General features: G+C 52.2%; 1 protein-coding gene across 2 annotated transcripts in view; it reads left to right on the forward strand.

Moving 5' to 3' along the window:
- Nucleotides 1-6: 6 nt before the first annotated feature.
- The window catches only part of ARK2C (arkadia (RNF111) C-terminal like ring finger ubiquitin ligase 2C), a 102,700-nt gene continuing 82,509 nt past the window's right edge, over nucleotides 7-20,197 (forward strand). Inside the window, exon 1 of one of the 2 annotated variants that reach the window (XM_024734715.1) lies at nucleotides 7-80. In XM_024734715.1, coding sequence (XP_024590483.1) covers nucleotides 20-80 — 61 coding nt within the window. In that variant the 5' untranslated portion in view covers nucleotides 7-19. The remainder of the gene's footprint in view (nucleotides 81-20,197) is intronic. The other variant, XM_024734714.1, reaches the window with a different exon arrangement.

Genomic DNA, 20,197 nt, shown 5'->3' on the forward strand with positions numbered 1-20,197 from the left:
CGCCGCGCGAGGAGCCAGGATGGTCCTGGTCCACGTCGGCTATTTCGTGCTTCCAGTGTTTGGCTCTGTGCGAAACAGAGGTATCGCTTTTTCCTTTCGGGGTCCGCTTCGGAGCGTGGATCGCCGCGGGCACCGGGGTGGGGGCGGGCGCCGAGGGCGGCGGAGGGCTCAGGGCACACCCGCGAGGACGCGGGGCGAGCGGTGGCTTCTCCCCTCTCCTTTTTGGGGGGACCCCCAGTGTGGAGGTGGCTGCCCTCGTGGGAGCTTTTGCAGTGAAGTTAGGATTTGGCGATTTGAGTCCATCCCTCCCTCCCTCCCCAGCCCCACTATTTATTCTTTGCGGCGGACGCGGTTCCCCCAAATCATAGCCCCTTCCCCCAATACCTAGCCCTGTGTGATCGAAGGACGGAGAGAGATACAGGACTGCGTGTGTGCGCGCGCGCGTGTGTTTGTGTGTGTAAGCGTACTTGGCTTCCTGTGATTTTTTTTTTTTGAGGTGTGTGTGTGTTTCGTGTCATTTTTGTTTGTGTTTCTCCATCATTTGGTCGTTGATACCGATGGCTGGTTAGCTGGGACCTGGCATCTGCATCTCCCATCTGCCCTATGCCATGCCCCAGCCCCCGCATTCTCGTGGGCACTTGCACGATTTCCCGTCCCATCTCTTCCTCCCCTTTAACCCTTTTTGTGTATCGCCCTTGTGCTACCCCTCCCACCCCATGGTCTTTGTATGACAGTTGCATTTATGGGTTCAAGATGCTTGTGTGTGTGTGTGTGTGTGTGTGTGTGTATGCGAGTGTGTGCAAGTGTGTGCGCGCCTCGGAGAGTCAGACGTGCACTGCTGTGCACCCCTGGGCCGGGCCGAAGCGGGGTGCCGGCCCTTGGCTGTTGCGCTGTGTGTGAGGATGAGGTGAGGTGGGACGCTGCCCCCAAGCCAGGCCTTTGCCCCGGGCAGGCGTTGACAAAGCAGCAGGCCGGCGCCGGCTTTGTTTTTAACTGTGATATATGGGGTGTGTTTGCACGGTCCCCTGCCCCACATCCCCTTTCCCTTACATTCTGCTACAACAATAGCTTGATTTTCCCCTCTTCTCCTCTTCACATTTCTTCCATTTTCTTTTAATCAGAAACTCCCACCTCCCAAAGCAAATCCGAGATGCATTTAGATTCATTATTATTATTTTTTCTTTTTGTACTCTGCCTCTGGACTCACATTTCTCTTCTTGGAAATGTTTCTGCTATCCTCTCCCACTCCACGTCTGCTTAAATCCCTGCTGGCTGAGGCCCTCCCCCACTCCCCCTCCCTCAAGCTCAGAATGATGTCTTCCCTTTGCGGCCCCGGCTGCTCCACCAAGTCAGAGTGGGGGGTGGCGTCGCAAGCCGGCGCTTTAGTGCGCCCCAGGGGCCCGACTGGGCAGGAGAATGAAAGCCCAGCCCTCCTTCTTTCAGCCCAGCTGTCCCCAGACCCAGCCTGTCCCCAGAACCTAAAAGGCAAGGTTGGCCCCCTTAGGCCTGTTTGAACCACAGTTTTTTCGTGTGATGATAGAATGATGACATTCTGCATTTATCAAATCTTTTTTTTTCTTCATTGTGTAGCTCAGTGAATGGTCAACTCGCTGCTGTGTGCGCTGTGACCCTTCTGCCTCCGCATTTAGCTGTATTGTGACACCCCTCTTAACCATCTCCTGTCTCCATCTGAGGAAGGCATTGCTATTTAAGCGGCAGTATCCCCTATCTCAGGCCAGCCTAGCAGTGGGGGGCGGTGGTGGAGTGGGTGTGTGAAGAATAGGAGTGGGGGGGCTGGGTGAGATCTCCCTTGAAATGCCAACCCCTCCCCCAATACACAATTATATCTTATTACTTGGCATTTCCTCTTAAAACGGGTGTGGAACATTACACTAGGCAGAAATTCAAAAATGATTAAGAAGGATGTGGAGCCTGAAAGTATAATTATCCTGATTAAATCATTATCATCCTCATTAATACCACCAATCTCTAAATACCATTGCAGGATGCTGACTCCATGTTTTGAAATTCAAATTGCTCAGCTGCCTTTAAATTTTATTTTTAATACATGCCCCCCCCCCAAAAAAAAAACACCCAAGAAAACAAATTCTGCCAGTCAAAGTTTACTTTCATGGCAAACACGCCCATAGGAAATTCAAGGGCTGAGGGTTAATTGGGCTGTGAGTAAAATTTAGCACAATGTGATAAGAATTCATGACCTTCCGATAGAGGATACTAATGCTTAACTCAACAAGGTCCTAAACCACAATCTTCTTGTAAAACTATTAGATAGCTTGGCAGCTTGAATCTGTTCCGTTTAGTTTCCATTGTAGTAGTATAGGATGTAGGCCATTTCAGAATAGATGTAGAGAAATAACCATTTTTGTATCTCATCTTGTTTAGCCGAGTACATTGCACTGTAAATCCCTGTTAAGTGGATTCCTTTTGCCTTGGCTTGGAGGCTGTAGCACCCCATATCCCACTTATCTGGGTGGCCATCAGCTAGCTTCCTGGTAGCACCCAGGCATAAGTGAAGAGATTACATTTAGTCAGAGGCAAAAAATAATAAATATAGATATGAAAAATTTTGATGAAATGACAGTTGCTGCTACTCTGAAAATTTGGTGTAGCAAGGTCCTTGACTTAATGGGGAGCCATAGCCATGGTGTCTTAATTGTTTAATTGTACAATGTCAAGAGCATCTTTGGACATCCGCCCTGGCCCTCAGAGCTGCCCCTTTAACAGCCGGCTCCCTTCTGCTGCCTCGCTGGCCAGACCTGCTTGAAAACTGAAACAAAACAGCAGCAATAAAGAATAAGGCCCCTACTTCAAGGGCCCTTCCAAAATAAAGTCCCAAGTGGCCTCCCCAGATTGCCATTTGGCAATCTGAAAAGAAAGAGAAGAGAAAAAAGAAAAGAAAAGAAAAAGGATCCCCAGCAAAATGGTTTTCCATTAAACAGGGATAGCGTGTTCTGCTGTGCTGAATTACTTCCTGTTCTTATTTTGTGGGTAATTTTTTCTGTATCAAATATCCTTTCGGTTGTGTATCTTTTTCACCTTTTCTTGTACTAAAACTAAAGCATGATCTGTATTTTTTTCCATCCCCCAGTTGACAATGTACAGCGCTCGGGTAGAGATGTTACCCTGCTGAAACGCACTGTGCTCGTGTAGCCGGGCCATCTGCTCGTTGTACGCTGCTTTTGTTCTGTTGCCCTTCCGAAGCATGGTGGGCCCAGCCTTTTTTTTTTTTTGTATCGTGTGCATGACGACATTGTTACACACAGAATCCACTAATACTAATATACAATCTCTCAATAAAGAACTAGTTTCCTATATTAACCTAGTGTGCTTTTTCTCTTGCTGTTTTCCCATTTATTGTTGTATCCTGCTGTAGATTTTCCCCCTTGCTTTTCTATCCCCACCCTCACCCACCCACCCACCACTCCCACCTCCCATTGTAAGATTTGAGTGAATGCCTTCTGGTTTTTTTTTTTTTTTAACTTTTGTTTTGTTTTGTTTTGTGGTACAGATATGGTGACTTTAATCTCATCTAGTCCATATCTTTCTACGGTAGATGTCTGGGGCAATGCAGGGGGTGGGTCAGTTGTCCTGTCACACCAAAATAGCTCTACTGCATAGAAGGAACTCCTATCTTTGGCTACCTGTGTACCCACCCAATAGCCTCCACATTTCATCTCAGTTTCCAAGTTACATGGGCACTCAGTTTATGATGCTGGTGAAAAGATGGGGCTGTAACACTTAGGTTGAGAAAAGGGATACTGTTCTTAACTAGCAATCTTGTAGCATTTCAGACTCGCCTGAAAAACCCATTTTCAGTTGTGTTTTAACTTTTCTTTTTACTGTTTTATTGATTTACTGTCCTTATAAGTCATGTTGGGGGTGACATGTTACATGCAGTTGAAGCCATGATCTGGAATTTTAAAGTACCCTCTTCTGTGTGCATATTTAAATTGTTGGGACCTGTGATGTACGTTTTGCATTGAGATCCTGCATGAGGAAGATGTTTGAAACAGAAACCAACTCAGACCACTCCCACATTCATCCCAGGGCCAGCAGCCTGACCTGTTACTGTAGGAATAAGAGGGTCTGTGCCCTCTGCAGGCTGTGAGCCATTTAAAGCTGATTACAGCCTAGTTTCCTGACAGCTGCCTCATCTGTGGCCGTAGTGCCCCTCTTGAGAAAGAAAGCCAGATCTCTGCCATTGTCAGAGTGTGTTGGAGGGATCAGGAAGGAAATCATGACCTTACCCCAAATTGAATTGGAAGAAGAGCCCTTAAAATATGTCTTTTTCCCATAATTATATTTGAGGAGCCAGTGGAGAGGTATTTTTTCCCCAGAGTGGAACCCAAATTCAAGCATTTGTCAATTACACCTCTTCAATTTCAGCCCAGAACAAGCCTTGACAAATGAGGAGCTTTAGTCACCGCGGAAATTGGTTGATTAAAGAAATTCATGGTTCCTTCAAAGGGTCATCGTTCCGGAGCCGCTCTTCCTTGGGCCAACGTGCTTCCTCCTCGCTCCTGTGGGCTGTCTCCTGGCCTGCCTCTGCCCCCTGCCAGCGTCCCTTTCCCGGGCAGGCGCACCCCTGCCTGACCACAGCGCTTCCTAGCCTTCTTCTTTGTGGCTTGGTGCGGCTCTCCTCTCCCCCCATGGCTGCCCTTTCTGCTCTGGCCCTTTGTTCTCATGCTCTCTCCAGCCCAGAAGGGAAAGCTGAGCTGATTTACTGTGACACATGGACACACATGCAAGTTCCCAGCAGAGGCTCGTGCTGTAGTTTTTCTAAGAAGGGATATGCAGGTCTTCAAGGATTTTGTTTCTCCCTCTCCTTCTCATTTTATTTTGGTTTTCATGAAGTGTTTAATTTTGTTCCTAGTTTGAGAAAGCAAAATAAACCATCTTCCAGCCAACCTCAACAATAAGGAAAACTACCCCAACTCAGGTGATTGCCGTCATTTCTGTCCTAGAGAGCAGTAGTTCATTAGATTGCTATTAAGCAACTCTAAGATTTTATTTCTTTAAGTGAATGTTATGTATGTTGGAATTATTGGTCAATATGTTTTGAGGATGGTTTAGTAACCTAGTAATATCAAAGAAAGTTAGTGGGTTAATGGGAAGTCATGTTTTAGCAATTTATCAAATGCATACTATGTTTGCATCCAGATTGTCAGAATAAACATTTATCTGAAGGAGCCTTTTCCTCTGACTGGATGATCCAGTCATTACAAAGCCATTGTACTTTATATCTACTCTCTCAGCCAACAGATGTGTACCTGTTTTAATAAAGTTTAACTCTAAAAGATTTTGGAAAAGCCTTCTGCTCCACAGATCCTACACTGAACTTTGTAACAAGATGGGACATAGTTCTTGTTTATGGCTTTTCCTTTTGAATAAGAGAACTTCTTTCCTGAAACTAGCATCAGATAAGGTCCACCTAATTGAGGAGCTGACTTGAATAATAGTTCTCATAAATCAGCAAATACTATTAATCACTCAAAGTTAGGGGAAAAGACCACCAAGAGTCTCCATGCCCTAATACGCTGATAACAGGGACTGGCCCACCTCTCACCTCTCTTCCTTTCGTAGTTTGCTCACTTCCTGCCCTACCCACTATGTCCTTCCCATCTTTAAATAAGCAGCCTGCTGTGTCCATTGGAAACCTTAATGCTTTTCTGGGCTAGGGAAGCAACAGCTCTGTGCTGGATCCAAGTGCAATGTGAAACCCTTTTCCTGGCCAGGAGACACAGGCCCTTGACTCCGACTCAGGGAGTGACTTTGGATGTCTCAGTGCTAGCTGACCACGGTTGCTCAAATGTGCAAGACACTTGTGCCTTGGTTTCTCTTTGACTCTAAATAGCTCTTTAAAAATTCCTGGCTTGACATAATATGAAAGTGAATTCGTTTTTATTAGTATGGTATGGTTTGGCCACAGATGAACCAATATATTTCTAAGAGAATCAGAGGGGAAACTTACCTTAGAGAGGTTCAGATTTTCTGGATGATTTGAAAACTAAAAGCAAACGTTCAGAACCCCACAGCCGAACCACTTGCAATGCCTGTATTTTCATGTATTCAGTCATTCATTCATTCACTGACTCACTTGTTTGTTCATTAGTTAATGAGTGTTCATTGAATTCCTACTTGGGGCCAAGTGAAGCAGTGTAGGACCTGGGTGCCTGCCCTCCTGAGGCTTATGCTGAGGCTGGAAGATGAATGCTTAGGGAACCAGACGCTGAGATGTTCTGTGCCACAGCACCCAAACGGATGGCAAGAGCATCCTGACTTGAGGTGGGAAGAGCTTGGAGCAGTCCAGTGGTTGAGTCCTACTCCAGTCTTGACTGGGAAGGGCGAACTTAGGCCACTGCTCTGAGCATCATCTAAACAATGACTATCAGTATACCTACCTGATAGGGTGTGTGGTGTGCAGACTTTTCAAAGGCACCCGGCCCAGAGCATGTGCCTCGGGCATGCTAGGTGGCTTCCCCCATCCCCCACACCTGTAGGAATTTACTGGCCAAGGGATCAAATAAAGTCAGGGATGACTTGCTGAGGAAGTGGGGTTGAGATGTGCCTCAAAGGTTGGTATGTATACAGGAGGAAGAGAAGTGAGAGCTCCAGGTGGGGACCGAATGGAGTGAGACTTTGGCCAAGGACAAGTGGCTCTGCTGATTTGCCAAGAACAGAGAGTGCTTATGAGGAGGGGTGTGTGTGTGTGTGTGTGTGTGTGTGTGTGTGGGTGTGTGTGTGTGTGTGTGGGTGTGTGTGTGTGTGTGTGGGTGTGTGTGTGTGTGTGTGGGTGTGTGTGTGTGTGTGTGGGTGTGTGTGTGTGTGTGTCTGGGTGTGTCTCGGGGTATGTGTGCAGACCTGTTGCCTTGCACATCTTCGGGAGGCACTGGGACCATTGTCCTGTCTTTGAATGGTTCTCCTGAGAGCACAACTCCAGGGGATAAGCAGCCTGAGGTGGGGAGAATAAGGGAGAAAAGGCCGGAAGATATTTTGAAGTCAGTTTCTGAAGACCTTTGGAAGCTCCGGCAGAGTTTGGACTTGCTCCTTTAGCCCCTGGGGGCTGTCTGGGGAGAGTGGTGCTTCAACAACTTCTTATTCTGGCAACTGATGACAGTGGGTGAGCCCAGGGGGCTGAGCCGGGGAGGAGGCCGTGGTGGCCATCCAGGGCTGTTGGAAGCCCAAACCAGGGCTCCGGGGGAGGAGGGCTTGCAAGAGGGGCCTTCCCATAGGAGGAGGTGAGCAGAACTGAGTCAACGGGGAGGAGCTCAGGGGCGGGAGGTCTGGGGGTGCCTGGGAAAATGTAAGACCCTGAAGACAAACAGGGAAGATGGGAGGAACAGTCAATTTGGGGGATAGGTTAGTTCAGCGTGTGGATAAATAGAATTTGAGGTGTAGAAAGTGGCAGAGGGAAGGGGACCACGACAATGTCCTGGGATTTGAGACTTCTAGTACCCGGATGGAGTAGAAAATTAATTTTGATGATAAAAATGTATCATATTTACATGACACACCCTCAAAAAACTCTCCCTCCGTGCCTTACTTGGCTATACAGATGCATCTTTAGTTATGCAGGTCACACTTTCAGCAACCTCTCTGCCTACACTGACCCCCTCAGGGAGCTGTGCCCCCATATCTCAGTTTGAACAACTTTTATCAAACTTCACCCTTCTTGAGAAGAGAGAACCCCAAGGCCGGCTGGTGGCAGGATCACTGCCTCCACAGGTTTGCAGAAAAGGTCGGCCCTCCCCACGTGAGGAGGATAGCAGAGTCGGGGAGAAGGATGGGGCAGGGGTTTGGCAGCTGGGGACGAGGGCGGGGCGTGAGAGGGGGGGCCCGGGCTCCGACTTCAGCATTCGTCCTGTCTGCAGAGAGTGGCTTTTTCCTAACTCAAAGCTCTTTCTCTTCTGTTATATTATTTCCTCCCCAACACAGCCTGGGAGGAGGTAATTGGGGGCCAGAGGAGGCAACTGAGGCCAATGGTGGGGAAAGTCCATCCCTGCCCGCCCCCAGCTAGGAAATGGCTGAGCCAGAAGTGGATGCCAGGTGACTAGCTGGCCGGCTGTGGTTCCCTGCACTGCCTCCATGGCCTGTACACTGTTAGGAGCCCTCTTGAAACCAAGACAAGCATTGGAAAGGAATCCCTGCTTTTCCTCCATGTCTGGGGGCATCAGTTTGTCCGCATTGGGAGAGGCCTCTGTCCAGCTTGCGGACAGCCATGCTGTGAGGCAGGTCAAGTCCCCAACCTCGAGCTCTCCTCCTGGAAGGGGAGGCTGAGAGCCAGGGAAGGTGCATAGTGGACCAGAGAGACCCCTGGGTAGGAAATGAGCAGAGGCTGGAACCCCATGGTGAGTCCTTCAGCCTGCAGACTGGCTCGGAGGAGGCCTGGCCGGCTTAACTGGGGGACACTCTGCTCTGATCGCCACCTAAATAACCAGGTGTCGCCCTTTGAGGACTTTGGCTCCCAAGTCATGAGCACGTTTCCCAAGTTTCCTTAGGTCATTGTGATGCCTTCGCAGATTCTATGTTACATCATCAAGTAGTAGAATCACATTTTGGAAAGTTTAGAAAATAGACCAAAAGGAAAAAAATCTCTTAGGAGTCCACCCCTCTGTGATCACTTTAATGAAAGGCCTTCCACATTTTTGTTCATGCTCATATATGTCTTTTTTGTAGCGCTGTAAACAGTGATAGACACTTCTGCGTTCTCCAGTTTTTCAAATTTAACATATCGAAAGCCTTTTCATGTTTTGCTAAGCTGTTTTCACCAGCGTCACTTTGAATGGCTTCACCACATTCCACTTGAATCGTGGCCCTGCATTCGGGCTTGGTGGTTTATGAGGCACCCAACGGCTGTGGGTCACGGGCCACTCCTTCTGGTCTACCTGTGACCTCCCGCGGGCTGCTGTTTGGCCACTGGAGGGTAGGGGGTTAGTGGAATCTGACAGCTTCCAGGCCTCTCTGCTCACCATCAGCCCCTTCCATCAATGGGCCCAAAGAGGGGGAAGGAAGGGCAGGAAGGTGGGTGTGGGGAAGGAAGATTTGGATAAATCCTTCTGAGATCTGGGTTCTGGTCTTTGTTCTGCTACAAACCTCCACTGTGATCTTAAGCAAGTCAGCTTCCTTCATGGGGTCTCAGTTCCCCCATCGGTCAAATGGGGACGATGGGTCCATTGTTTCTGCCTTACAGGACTTGTCACGTGAAGTACGTGAAGTAATACACATGAAAAGAAGTAAGAAGCCAGCCAGAGACAACAGTAACAATAATGGCCCATTATTCAGGAGGTAGCTCTCAAACAGGCTGTGCAGGACGGTGGGCGCAGCCCTGCTTTGAGGCTGCTCTGCCAATAACCCCTCTGCTCTGGGTCTGTACCTCCTATCTGCCAAAGGAGATAATTGCCCCTCATTGCCCCTTCCTGCTCTAGAAAACTGTGATTTCCTCTTGATGAGAATAACTTACATTTCCATTGTCTTTTGGCCTTTTCACTGGGCAGCAGCCATACACTTTGGTGCTCAGTACATAGGCACCTGCTCTTCCACCGGCGCCCTCGGAGGGATGGGGGCGGGGGGGGGGCAGCAGTGACTCCTGGTGGCTCTGCCACGCGGTGAGCGCTCCCCATGGGAGTCCTGAGCCTGGGGTCCCTCCTGCTTCCTGCTGCTGCCACTCTGGTTTGGCCTCCGAGCAAGAACTTCCCTGGGGCATCATTGCTCCCTCTTGCCGTCCTTTCCTTTAAACCTCCCCCTGAGGTGTGCCACTTCAGGGCAGCAGGGGAGTCGGCCCTCCAGGAAGTCTCCCACGTGGAAGGGCTCAGCTGCTCCTCCTGGGGATGCAGTGGGGTGGAGGAGAGGAAGTGGCGGCTGCTGACTCAGCACCGGCCTGCGGGTGGAGGGGGGGTGGAGGAGCTCTCTGAGGCTGGGAGGAAGTGAGGATTCAGCCAACACCTGTCTCAAGGAAGGGCAGGAAGCTTTGGAACAGCTGCTGCTCCTTCTGTGGGGCTGTGAGTGGGAGAGAAGGGGGTGGAGGCCCGCTCAAGGCTCCCCCTCCCCCCACAGCCTGTTTGCACGGCCCCAGTGCTCCTCCCCGCATCTGCCAGGGCTTCCAGGCCGCCCCCTCCCCATTGCTCAGGGGCCCCACCGTGCTGCCTGCCCCCAGCACCATCGTGCCGCCTCCTAGAACACTTACTCTGAGGGTGCTCATGGGTGAATGCGTCCAGCCGCCCAGGGCTGGGGGCACCGGGCTTCCCTAAGCCAAGGGGTGGCCCTTCCCGCGGGGCCCTCAGTCTCCCTGGCACTCCCTGGAAGGGCAGCTGGCCTGGGCAGGCCTACTGCTCAGCCAACACGGCCCTGCCGACCAGCGCTGAGGGGTCCAATTCTGGGGATGGTGAGGCGGTGATGGAAAGACCTGGGTCCATGGGCCGGTTCCCTCCTTCGAGGCTCCCTGAACTGCTGGTCACCCCTGGCCCAGCGGTATGTGTGCCTCACTTGGTACTGAGGGAGGGAGCCAGAAGAGGTAGCCGCACGGGGCTTTGGCCCTGGTTCAGTTGGTGGTGGCCGGAGCCCCTCTCGGACACCAGGGTGAGTAGGCCCAACCTTGGCTTCACCTTTGGTGGACTCATGTCCCTCGGGGCATAGGAGGGAGTCAGGCGTGAAGAGGAGTTCAGTCAGCTGGTCCACAGGGAACCTGGGCCTTGGAGGCGGCTCCTGCCTGACTGCTTTTGGGCGAGGAGAAACTGAGGCTCCCAGGCAGTGGTGCCAGGAAGCAGCGTGGCCACAGAGCCACAGCCGGAGTTGGAGAGGGAGGGGAAGGGAGGTAGTAAGAGGCCCCGAGAGGGAGCTTGGGCCCTCTGGCACCTGAGGAATGCAGCCTTCTCCACACTGGGAGGAATGGGGCTGCAGGAGGCGTGAGGGGAAGAGAGGCCACGTGGGCGTAAAGAGAGCAACAGCCATCAGCCCCCACCTGAGCAGGTGAGCTGGGAGTGTGATGACGTAGGCCGAGGAGGAACCCAGACATGAACGTGGGACAGTGTTTGCCCAGCCCATCGCCAGCCCATCCTGAAGGGTCCCCACCAGCCCAAGCTTCCCGTAGGAGAGAGGTGGAGGAAAGAAGGAGTGAGAAGGTTAGAGTGTAGGAGGAGGAAATTAGAGACGCACTGTTTCATCACTGAGCCTCATTTCTCAGCAGGAAGCACCCATCTCTTGGGTACTTACTAAGTCTGTGCCGGTGCCTGCCTTGTGTTTGCCTGGGTGGGTGGGCCTGGCCTGGCTTGCCTACCAGACTAGATGGGAGACTGGACAGGTGTGCAACAGACAAAGGGCAGAACCCTTGACTTGGGTCAAAAAAAGGGCCTTGCCACGCCACAGAATAAACACATCGTGGTTTTCAGTTTTCTTACTAAATTTGGAAAAAAGGAGATTTTTATATTAAACTAAGCAAGGAACTCTTATGCCACCAGTTACAAATTTTGCATGGACTTTTGAGTGAAAACATAGGGCTTTAATGACATATTTCATTCACACACTCCAGGCCAGTCCGTACCCCTACGACTGGGGGGCTGGGGTCGTTTCACACCCCTCTGACATTTGGGCCCTCCTGGGGAAGAGTGTGAGGGGCGCTCCTGGGTAATCCAAGGCTTTCTCTTTGCAGAAGTGGGAACCCAAGCCTGTCCAGAGGCTGGAGTAGCTAAGCCAGCTCCCAAGGGGCCTGGTCAGGACTGCGACCGGGGCCGCTTGGCCCCGAGGGCCAGCGCTCTTCTCAGGTCTTGACTCTAGGCCAGCTGGAGGTGGCCCAAGCTCCAGTAACTCCAGCAGGATGGTCAAGGGGCATTTTGTGGGGGACAGGACTGGGCAAGGCTGAAGACAGCATGGGGTTTAACTGGGCAGAGGGAGAAGGGTGGCATTTCAACATGGTGGCCGATTCACATATATTCCTAGTCTGCAGAGCCAAGGCCAGGACTGGAAGCCACGGTCTGAGAGGAGAGGGCAGCAGGCGAGACAACCCCATGAACTGGCGTGGGAGGAGGGCCTTCCTGTGGGGGGCACTCAGCAGAGGGCTGTCCATGGTACTGTAAGGACTCTTTTTTTTTTTTTTTTTTTTTTACAGTGATAAAATATACATAACATAAAATTTGCCATTTTAACCATTTTCTAGTGTACACGTCAATGACATTGAGTACATCCGTCATGTTGTGCCACCATTACCACTCTCTACTTCCAAAACTTTTTCATTACCCCCAACAGAAACTCAGGGCCCCCTTGACCTTGAGGCCTGTTCCCAGGCAGGGCCAAGCTGTGCTTGCTGGGACCCCTCCAGGACGGTGGGGGAGATTAAGTGGTAGCAAGGAAAGCACAGGTTTTGGCCTCAGGGAGGGTTCAGGCCTGGTCTTGCCACCTACTTTGGGTGACTCTGGACCTCTCTGAGCCTCGGTCTCTTCATCAGAAAAAAATGGAGATAATTGCTATTAATACTAGTGTCACGGGGAGGTGAGGGTGGAAGAGAGTTATGATGCATTTAAGGTACAAGCACACGAACCTCTGGGAAGTGCTTACCAAAAGATGGTCATTCTCAGCTCCTCACTCCACCCCATCCCCTCTGAACACACATCCCTGTTTGCTTGGACCTGGAACAGTCTAAGGGGTCCAAAGGGAGTGCAAAGGGAACAGACAAGAACTGGCATGTTTCAGCTTCACTGGCTAAGCAGTTACTGAGAATCTACTTTGGGCTGTGAACAACCGAGGCACAGATAGCGTCTGGCCCACAGCCTAGCTGGGGAGACCCCCGAGCACCCCTGGAGTGGGGTGGAGAATGCAGACTGGGCTACGCTGAGGGCCAGGCCGATGGTCATGCTGGCTGGAAAGCGTGGCCCAGCCTGGAGCAGCTGGCCAGGATTGGTGCCCGGGATGGGAAGTCACTGAGGGCTGGTAAGTCAGGAGGGCCTCCTGGAGAAGACAGAACTGGAGCTGCCCCCCACGGAGGGAGTGATCTGCAGCTTGCTGACTGGGGAAGCTATCAGGTCTGCCTGCCCCCTTGCCCCTCTCCCACACAGGCCCAGATCTGATCCAAGAGGTGAATGCTCAGAGTCCTGTGGCTATTACCTTGTCTGATTTTTCTTTTTCTTTTCTGGAGCATCGGGCCCTCTCATTTCATTGTCATCCCACCCCCGCTAGTCCCCTTCTTCCCTGCTATCCCTCAGCCCCAGCCATTTCCCCTGTAATCCCCTGCCTCCTCCCACCCCTCTGCCTTGCTGGACTGCCTGAGTGCTCCCATGGGTCAACGTGCCACCCCTTGGGATGGCCACACAGAGCGGGATGCTGCCTGGGAGGAGCTGGGGGTTTGTGAACTCCTCTGAAGCGGGCAACCCTCTCAGGCACTGGTTCTTCTCCCTGCAGAATTGGGTACTATTCTTACCTGCCAGGCTGAGTGAGAGTCAAATGAGATGGTGGATAGAAAGCACCCACCATGACACCTGGCACAGAGCACGGGGCTACGCTTACTGTTATACGTGGCTACCTGCTAGGTAGTTGCCACGTACATGATCCCCTGACTGCTCCTAGGAGGCACTTTGGATTTGGTAAGGGGAACAAAGCGTAGGGGAAAAACTTCTCTAGGCCTCAGTGTTCTCATCTGTAAAATTGGGACATTCCTAGTAACCGCTGCAACAGGGTCATAATGAGGCTCAGATTTGATCTCGGATTCGTTCAGCTGACCACACAGATGTGTACCTTGTGTCGGCATTCGACCAGGTGCCCCGCCAGGCACTGGAGGCGTGAGGAAATAACAACAACATGAGCATCAGCAAATGCTCACATAGCACTTGCTCTGTGCCAGGCGCTGTCCTAAGCACTTTAACTGCCCTAGGGGTGTCGTCCCATGGGAAACAGACACTTGAGCGATCAAGAAAGTATGGTTCAAGGTACATGCTGTGTGCTCTCTCAGGAGAAGCTCAGGCTGAGCTGAGTCTTAAAAGATGCGTGGGGCTGACCAGGAGGAGAGGCGGGGGCAGGGTGTTTCAGGCAGAGGGGCTGCAGGGCACAGGGACTGCCAGGCGTAGGGCGGGTTGAGGAGCAGAGTACTGCAGAGGGTCCGTGGGAGGAGGCTAATGTCCTGGGGGGCAGCTGGGCCCTTGTCACTCCTGATTGTCAACATATCAGTGTTGCCCGCTAATCAGCATTGCTGGTGGCTGATTGGCCTTTGTCAAAAATGAAGTGCACACAGTCTACGCGGAGCTCTGGTATGTCCGGTATGAAATAAGGGCTGAGGGTGAGACCTGGGCGATGCCTTTGAAGGTCTAGAAAACAAGCTGGAATCCTGACAGACCCCCAGAATAATAATAATGGGGCATTAATAATAATAATGTTATCATGTTCTACTGCTGAGATGGAGCAGTTCAGAGGAGGGGAAGGGGAGGGTAATGTGGTATCTGGGAGACCTGGAAAATGTGGGGATTGAGCTGACCCTTGAAGCAGGGGGTCTGGGGCAGCATTTCCCAACACACTGTCCAACCAAATGCTGGGACCCCTTGAGCTGTTAAAAGCTGTTTGTGCAAAAGGGTTATGTATGCCAACAATTTGAAAAAATGCTACACACTATACCCCTGTCTTATGTCTATTAGCTTATTAAAGGTTCTGATAAGTCCTGTAATAAAGAAACCCCTTTTGGTTCTGCTTCAGTAGGATTTACCCAAACTACCTGAACACAGAACTCTGTGTGTGTGTGTGTGTGTGTGTGTGTGTGTGTGTGTGTGTGTGTGTGTGTGTGTGTGTGTGTGTGTGTGTGTGTGTGTGTGTGTGTGTGTGACTCCTAGAAATATGTCTTGAACATGGAGCACAGTTTGGCAAATGCCGGCCTGGGAGCCAGGTCATCTAGCTCAAGACTGGCTAAAAAGCCACTCCTTATACTGAGGGGAAATGGAGACTGAGAAAAAGGCTGCAAAAGATGGTTCATCATTAGGTGACTGCTTGTCTCAGAGTACCCACCCCCTCCAGCGCAGTCTTCCTCCCAGGAGTGCCATCCTTACCTACTCGAGAGAATTCTCTAAGATCAGAAGGTCGGTGGGGAGCCGGTCACTCACTCCCAGTGCCACCCTTGCAGACTAGCCGGGGAAGCTCTGCCAGCAGCCGGGGAGCCGAGGTGGCCCTGGAGGGAACTCCTGGCCACAGGAGGGACTTGTACCCCACTCTGCTCAGGACTTCCTCCCACCTTCTTATATTTATGATCTTGCCCAGGTTCCTCGGGTTGGGCTTTCTCCCTACCCACCTGTGAGCCCCTGTTCCCCTGAACCCACAGCTGCGTTTGACACACTGCTCATGACCCATCTAGCACGTGACGTGCCCATAATAGTGCACCTGGATGCTCAGCCTGACATATGCCCATCTGTACACAGTCCCCGAGTCATACACACTTACACACTCGCACACAGGCCACACACCTGCGTGACGTCACAGTCCACTCATCGACACTCATAAATATCTGTACACACAGAACATTACACAGTCACATGCACAGGTGACAATAGATGCACACAGCCACTTGCTACTGACACACGTGAGTATACACAGCGACACTGTGATACCCACACATGTTATCTCTGGAGATACAACTTAAATGTCCGCTTCCCCTTCTTTCCACTGACATGTCTCCTGAACCCCGTGAGGTGGACGCCATCACTGGATTCACACAATTAATATTCCAACAAGCCTTGAGCCAGGATGACGCCACCGGGCTTGCACATGGCCACGTGCCCCAGCAGAGCCTGTGGCCCCCAGTTGTCACCGTCCTCAGGGCTCCACTGTCTCCATGAGCCCTTGTTGCGGCCTGGGAGCGGCAGTGGCCTGTGTGGGCTACTGAGGGGGGCACCCCTGATTTACCGTGGTCTCTGCTATAGCTGCCTGGTGATGGATGAGACAAACATCGCCCAGCTCCTTTGGGAGGCTATATGGCCTGGCGGGCTTTGTGGAGGAGGTGGGCCTAGAGCTGGTGTTGAAGGCTGAGGTCCCTGTCAGTAAGAGGTGAGAAAGCGGGGGGCACCCAGGTGGGAGGCCACAAGAGGGGCGCGGGGAGGGCTGAGCACAGCTGGTGGCCCCTCAACCCTGAGAACCCTGGCAGCGGTTATGAGGACAGTTTGGGCAGAGGTGGAAGAAGCAGCAGTGGGGCCAGGAAACGGCCAGCAGCCCTGCTCGGCTGGGGTTTCCACCCGCCACCCTGGGTGCTGGTCCTGACACCTGGGAGACTCCTCAGCCGGTGCTCAGCCTCTGCGCGTGTGGCTGGCGGAATTAAACAGACGGTGCAGTATGAATGGCGCTGCCCTGTTTTATAAAGTGCCCTAACAAGCTGGCGAGCCGGGCACACTCAGTCTTATTTACGGCTGCTATTATTTCTCTGACATTGAGATTAATTTGACGACAGCTGATTATAAGCTCTTCTATCATCAGATGGGCCCACTACCTGGGAGGAGAGGAGGGCTGAATTTAATTTGTGAATAGTGTGCTGGGTTCTCCTGTTCCTGGAGTGTGTGTGGGAGTCTCAGCCATAAATCACGGACGGCACCAGCAGCGCTGAGCCCAGAGGCCCGGGAGCTGCCCGATCCGGCCACGTGCTGGAGAGGGATGTCCCGGCAGGTGGGCGGGTCTGTAGACCCATGGAGCCTGGCGGGATGCACACCATCCGTGCTGCGAGAGAGATCTGGGGCATCACCTGGCCAAGGAGCCTTCAAACTCTAGAGTCTACACCAAGTAAGAATCATCTGGAACTTTGTTAAAACACGGATTTTTCCAGCCCTACAGAGTCACCACCTCTGGGGGGTGGGGCTTTTGACTTCCCCAAGTCTGGTGTTTTCTCGGAGGAGACCTGCCTGGTACAGTCCTGCCTTGGGAGGCCTTGGTCTGTGGACAGGCTAAGTGGCCCCTCCAGTTTCCCCCTGCTCCAGGCGTGGCTTCCCTTCCCTGGGTGTCTGAAGAGAAAGACACAGGAGAAGGGCTGGCAAAAAACAGGCCCTGAGTGGAAAGCTAAGACATTGGGTCTTGGGCAGAATGGTAAAATCGGCAAAGGCTGTCTCCCTCCTCCCATGGAGCCCCCAGCACTGCCATGCCTCAGCTGTGAGGCCCTCCTGCCGGGCAGGAGAGAAGCATCAGCTCATGACCGTCATGCTGGGGCTTACGGGCACCATCTCTCTGTCTCCTTATGTTGATCTTTGGGTTACCTTTTATTAAACCCCGTTGAGAGATGAGAAAAGCGAGGCAAGGTAAGAGGTGGTTTTAAATTTCATGGCCGAGAAACTGAGGCTGGGGTTTCAGTGCAGCTGGGATACCTGGTCCCTTCTATGACCCAAGGCGGCATTCCTACCCCGGGGGCAGGGCTGCACACACCAGACTTTGCATCCCTCGGCAGACAGTGAATCTACGGGGTGTGTGGGGACAGGGCCCATGAGAACTCGAGGGGTTAAAGAGGTGCCCCCGCTCCTGAGCAGTCTTCCTCCCTGATGCGGGCTACATTCCTTGGGGCCCCTGGGCCCAATGCAACAGATCTTTCTCCACTCGTGGCCTGGCAGACCCTGTCACTGCAGGTCGGTGGGGGACATGGTCGTGGGGCAGGAGGGCCTGACTCACACACATGGCCCCTGACTGGCCTTGATGGAAGTGAGTGGCCCATGGGCAGCGACCTTGCCCCTTGCCTTTCCTTGCATTTCCTCGGCCTGTGCCAGGAGGCCAGCCTATGTCCTCTGCCTCCCAGGCCCTGGCCTTTCCTTCCCACCACTGACTCTCCTCTTGGCAGCCTTTGCAGGGCTCTGCTAGGCACTTTTGAGAATCCTTCAGGCCAAGCATCCCTGGTTCCTCCAGTGCCTTTGGTTCCATCCAGATGCTGACTTTGACGAACTCCAGCTGGTCAAAGTCCATAAAATGAGAAGGAAGCCAGTATGGACTCCATCAGATGCCCTCCCTTCGTTGAAAAATCTGCTTCCATTAACGTAGCCTAAGTTTGCATCAGATGTTTTGAGTACATGTCACCCTATTATTGAGCTTAATTCATGCAGACCTGAACTCTTGCATCTGATAATACCTGTTTGGAGACACTTATGTCTTCACCTAGTGGAGTCGGTTTATTGGGTAGGGTTTAGTTTGGCTCTGGTGCCAGAGACTCAAAATAAAGGTGGCTTAAAGGGGATACCAACTATCTCAATCAGCCTGGAGTTAGTGGTCCTGGGCAGGTGCTGATGTCAGGGACGCAGGCATCTCTTTTCTTCTTGCTCCACCCTCCCTGGGGTATGGCCCTTTTCTGCGTGTCCAGGACAGTTCACCCCATGTCCACTTTCTAAGCAGCAGGATGGAGGAAGAAGAGAAAGCGTAGGAAGAGCATGATATGTTGCTGCCTGGCACCTCCACTTGTATCCCATTGGCCAGAACTTGGTCTCATGACCACACGTGGCTGCAAAGGAGGCTGGGAAATGTAGTTTTTATTCTGGAAGGCCATGTGCCCAGCCAAATTTGAGGGTTCTATTACCATAAAAGGAGAAAACAGATATTGGGAGATAGCTGATCACCTCTGCCTCAGTTGGTTCTTAGTACCCACAGGTGAAGCCTTATACTGATCCTATTTAAAGACTGTCCTATGAGAAACTTATGGTCTCACAAGCAAACTCCTTGCCTATGGAAATTAAAAAGAGACTGTCTGTGTCCACTCCTCTCAGTTTAGTGTCGTGGTGGATGGGGCTAACATGCCCGCCATGGCTTCACCTAACAGGCAAGGACCAGACACCAAGGCAGGAAGTGAGAAGCCACTGTCCAGGTTGGTGTCAAACCACTGACCTGTGTTGATAGGATGTGCTCATTCATTTATTTACAAATTCTCCTCATTGTCCTGGTGACTAGGTTGCATTTTCCATCTTGTCCACGAGAATACAGTAGAATGTGTGAGCTAAGAAGGAGATCATAACTGTGAGTGCCCAGCCAGGGTGTGGTGTATAGACCCTCAACAGAAGCTGTGTGTCCTCAGGCAAGGTATGTAACCTCTTGGAACTTTGTTTTCTCATCTGAGAAATGGGGATGTAATCATGACCCACCCCTTGTTGTGGGCGAGATTCTGCAAGAGTCCACAGGCAGCACCTGTGCAATGTCTGGAGCAGGAATGGAAGCTGCCACAGCAGCGGGGTGGCCTGGGGGTCAAGAGCATAGGCTCCAGGTCAGGCTGCCAGGAGCGCGTGAGGCTTAGTACTCTCCGGAGAGGTTGTTTTTTTGAGGATTATGTGGGGTACAGACAGCGTTAGCACAGCACCTGGCAAGGGGTGGGCACTCCGTGAATGCTAGTTTGCTCCCTGCCCTCTTCCCTGCTGCCATGGGCAAGGGGTGTCACCCCATCCCTCCCCAGATGGTGGGTGGAGGTAGGGGGAGGACTCTGAGAATCAGAGCAGAAGTGACCCGGCCAAGGAGACACGAGCTGCTGGCAGGCAGAGACCCAGGACTCTGGCCCCTCAGGCCAGGGTGGTGCCTACCGCCCCAGGCTCCTACCTCAGGTCCTCCATGAGGGAGGGTGAGGGAAAGGAGGTTTGCTCTCCAGAGGCAGCAACCAGACATGGATATCCCATGTTGAGGGCCCACAGACCTGGGGGCATAGCTGGACCCTGTCCACTAAGACCCAGCTCTCAGGGTGTTTACTGGAAGCCTGGAAAGGCAGGGCTGGAAGGGACCCCAGAGATATCCACCCCTTTCAACCAGCCCCATTTTGCAAAAACAGATACCCAGAGAGAGGAGGGTACGTGGCCAAGGGCACTCAGCCAGGGTGGAGACCCATGCCCCACCCCCCACTCCCCCACTCCTGGACCAGGAGGGCAGGGGCCGCAAAGCTCCATGTTTCCCACTTTCTTTCTCTTCTCTTCCTTCTGCTCCCAGTTATGAATCATGTCATTTCTTCCCAGTGCAGTCCTCCTGTCCAGTCTGTGGGGGGCCAGGGAGGCTCAGGCGTGTTAGCAGAGGCACCTTCAGGGGCCAGGGACGACCTCTTAAGGGAGCAGCTGCGATGTGGAGGGAGCTTCGCAGGGTCAAGGTTGGGGCTTGGGCTCTGATGTCAGTCCCGAGGCTCACTGGTGTGTGCTGAAGGTGAGAGTGGGCAAATGGGACCCGCTCCCAAGGTTAGGGTGGAGATTAACCCACATAAGTCTGTAGACTATGCGGGGCCGTTCAGATGCGA

This window comes from Neophocaena asiaeorientalis, unplaced genomic scaffold (genome assembly GCF_003031525.2).
Source record: "Neophocaena asiaeorientalis asiaeorientalis breed wild unplaced genomic scaffold, Neophocaena_asiaeorientalis_V1.1 scaffold322, whole genome shotgun sequence".
Lineage (NCBI taxonomy): Eukaryota > Metazoa > Chordata > Mammalia > Artiodactyla > Phocoenidae > Neophocaena > Neophocaena asiaeorientalis.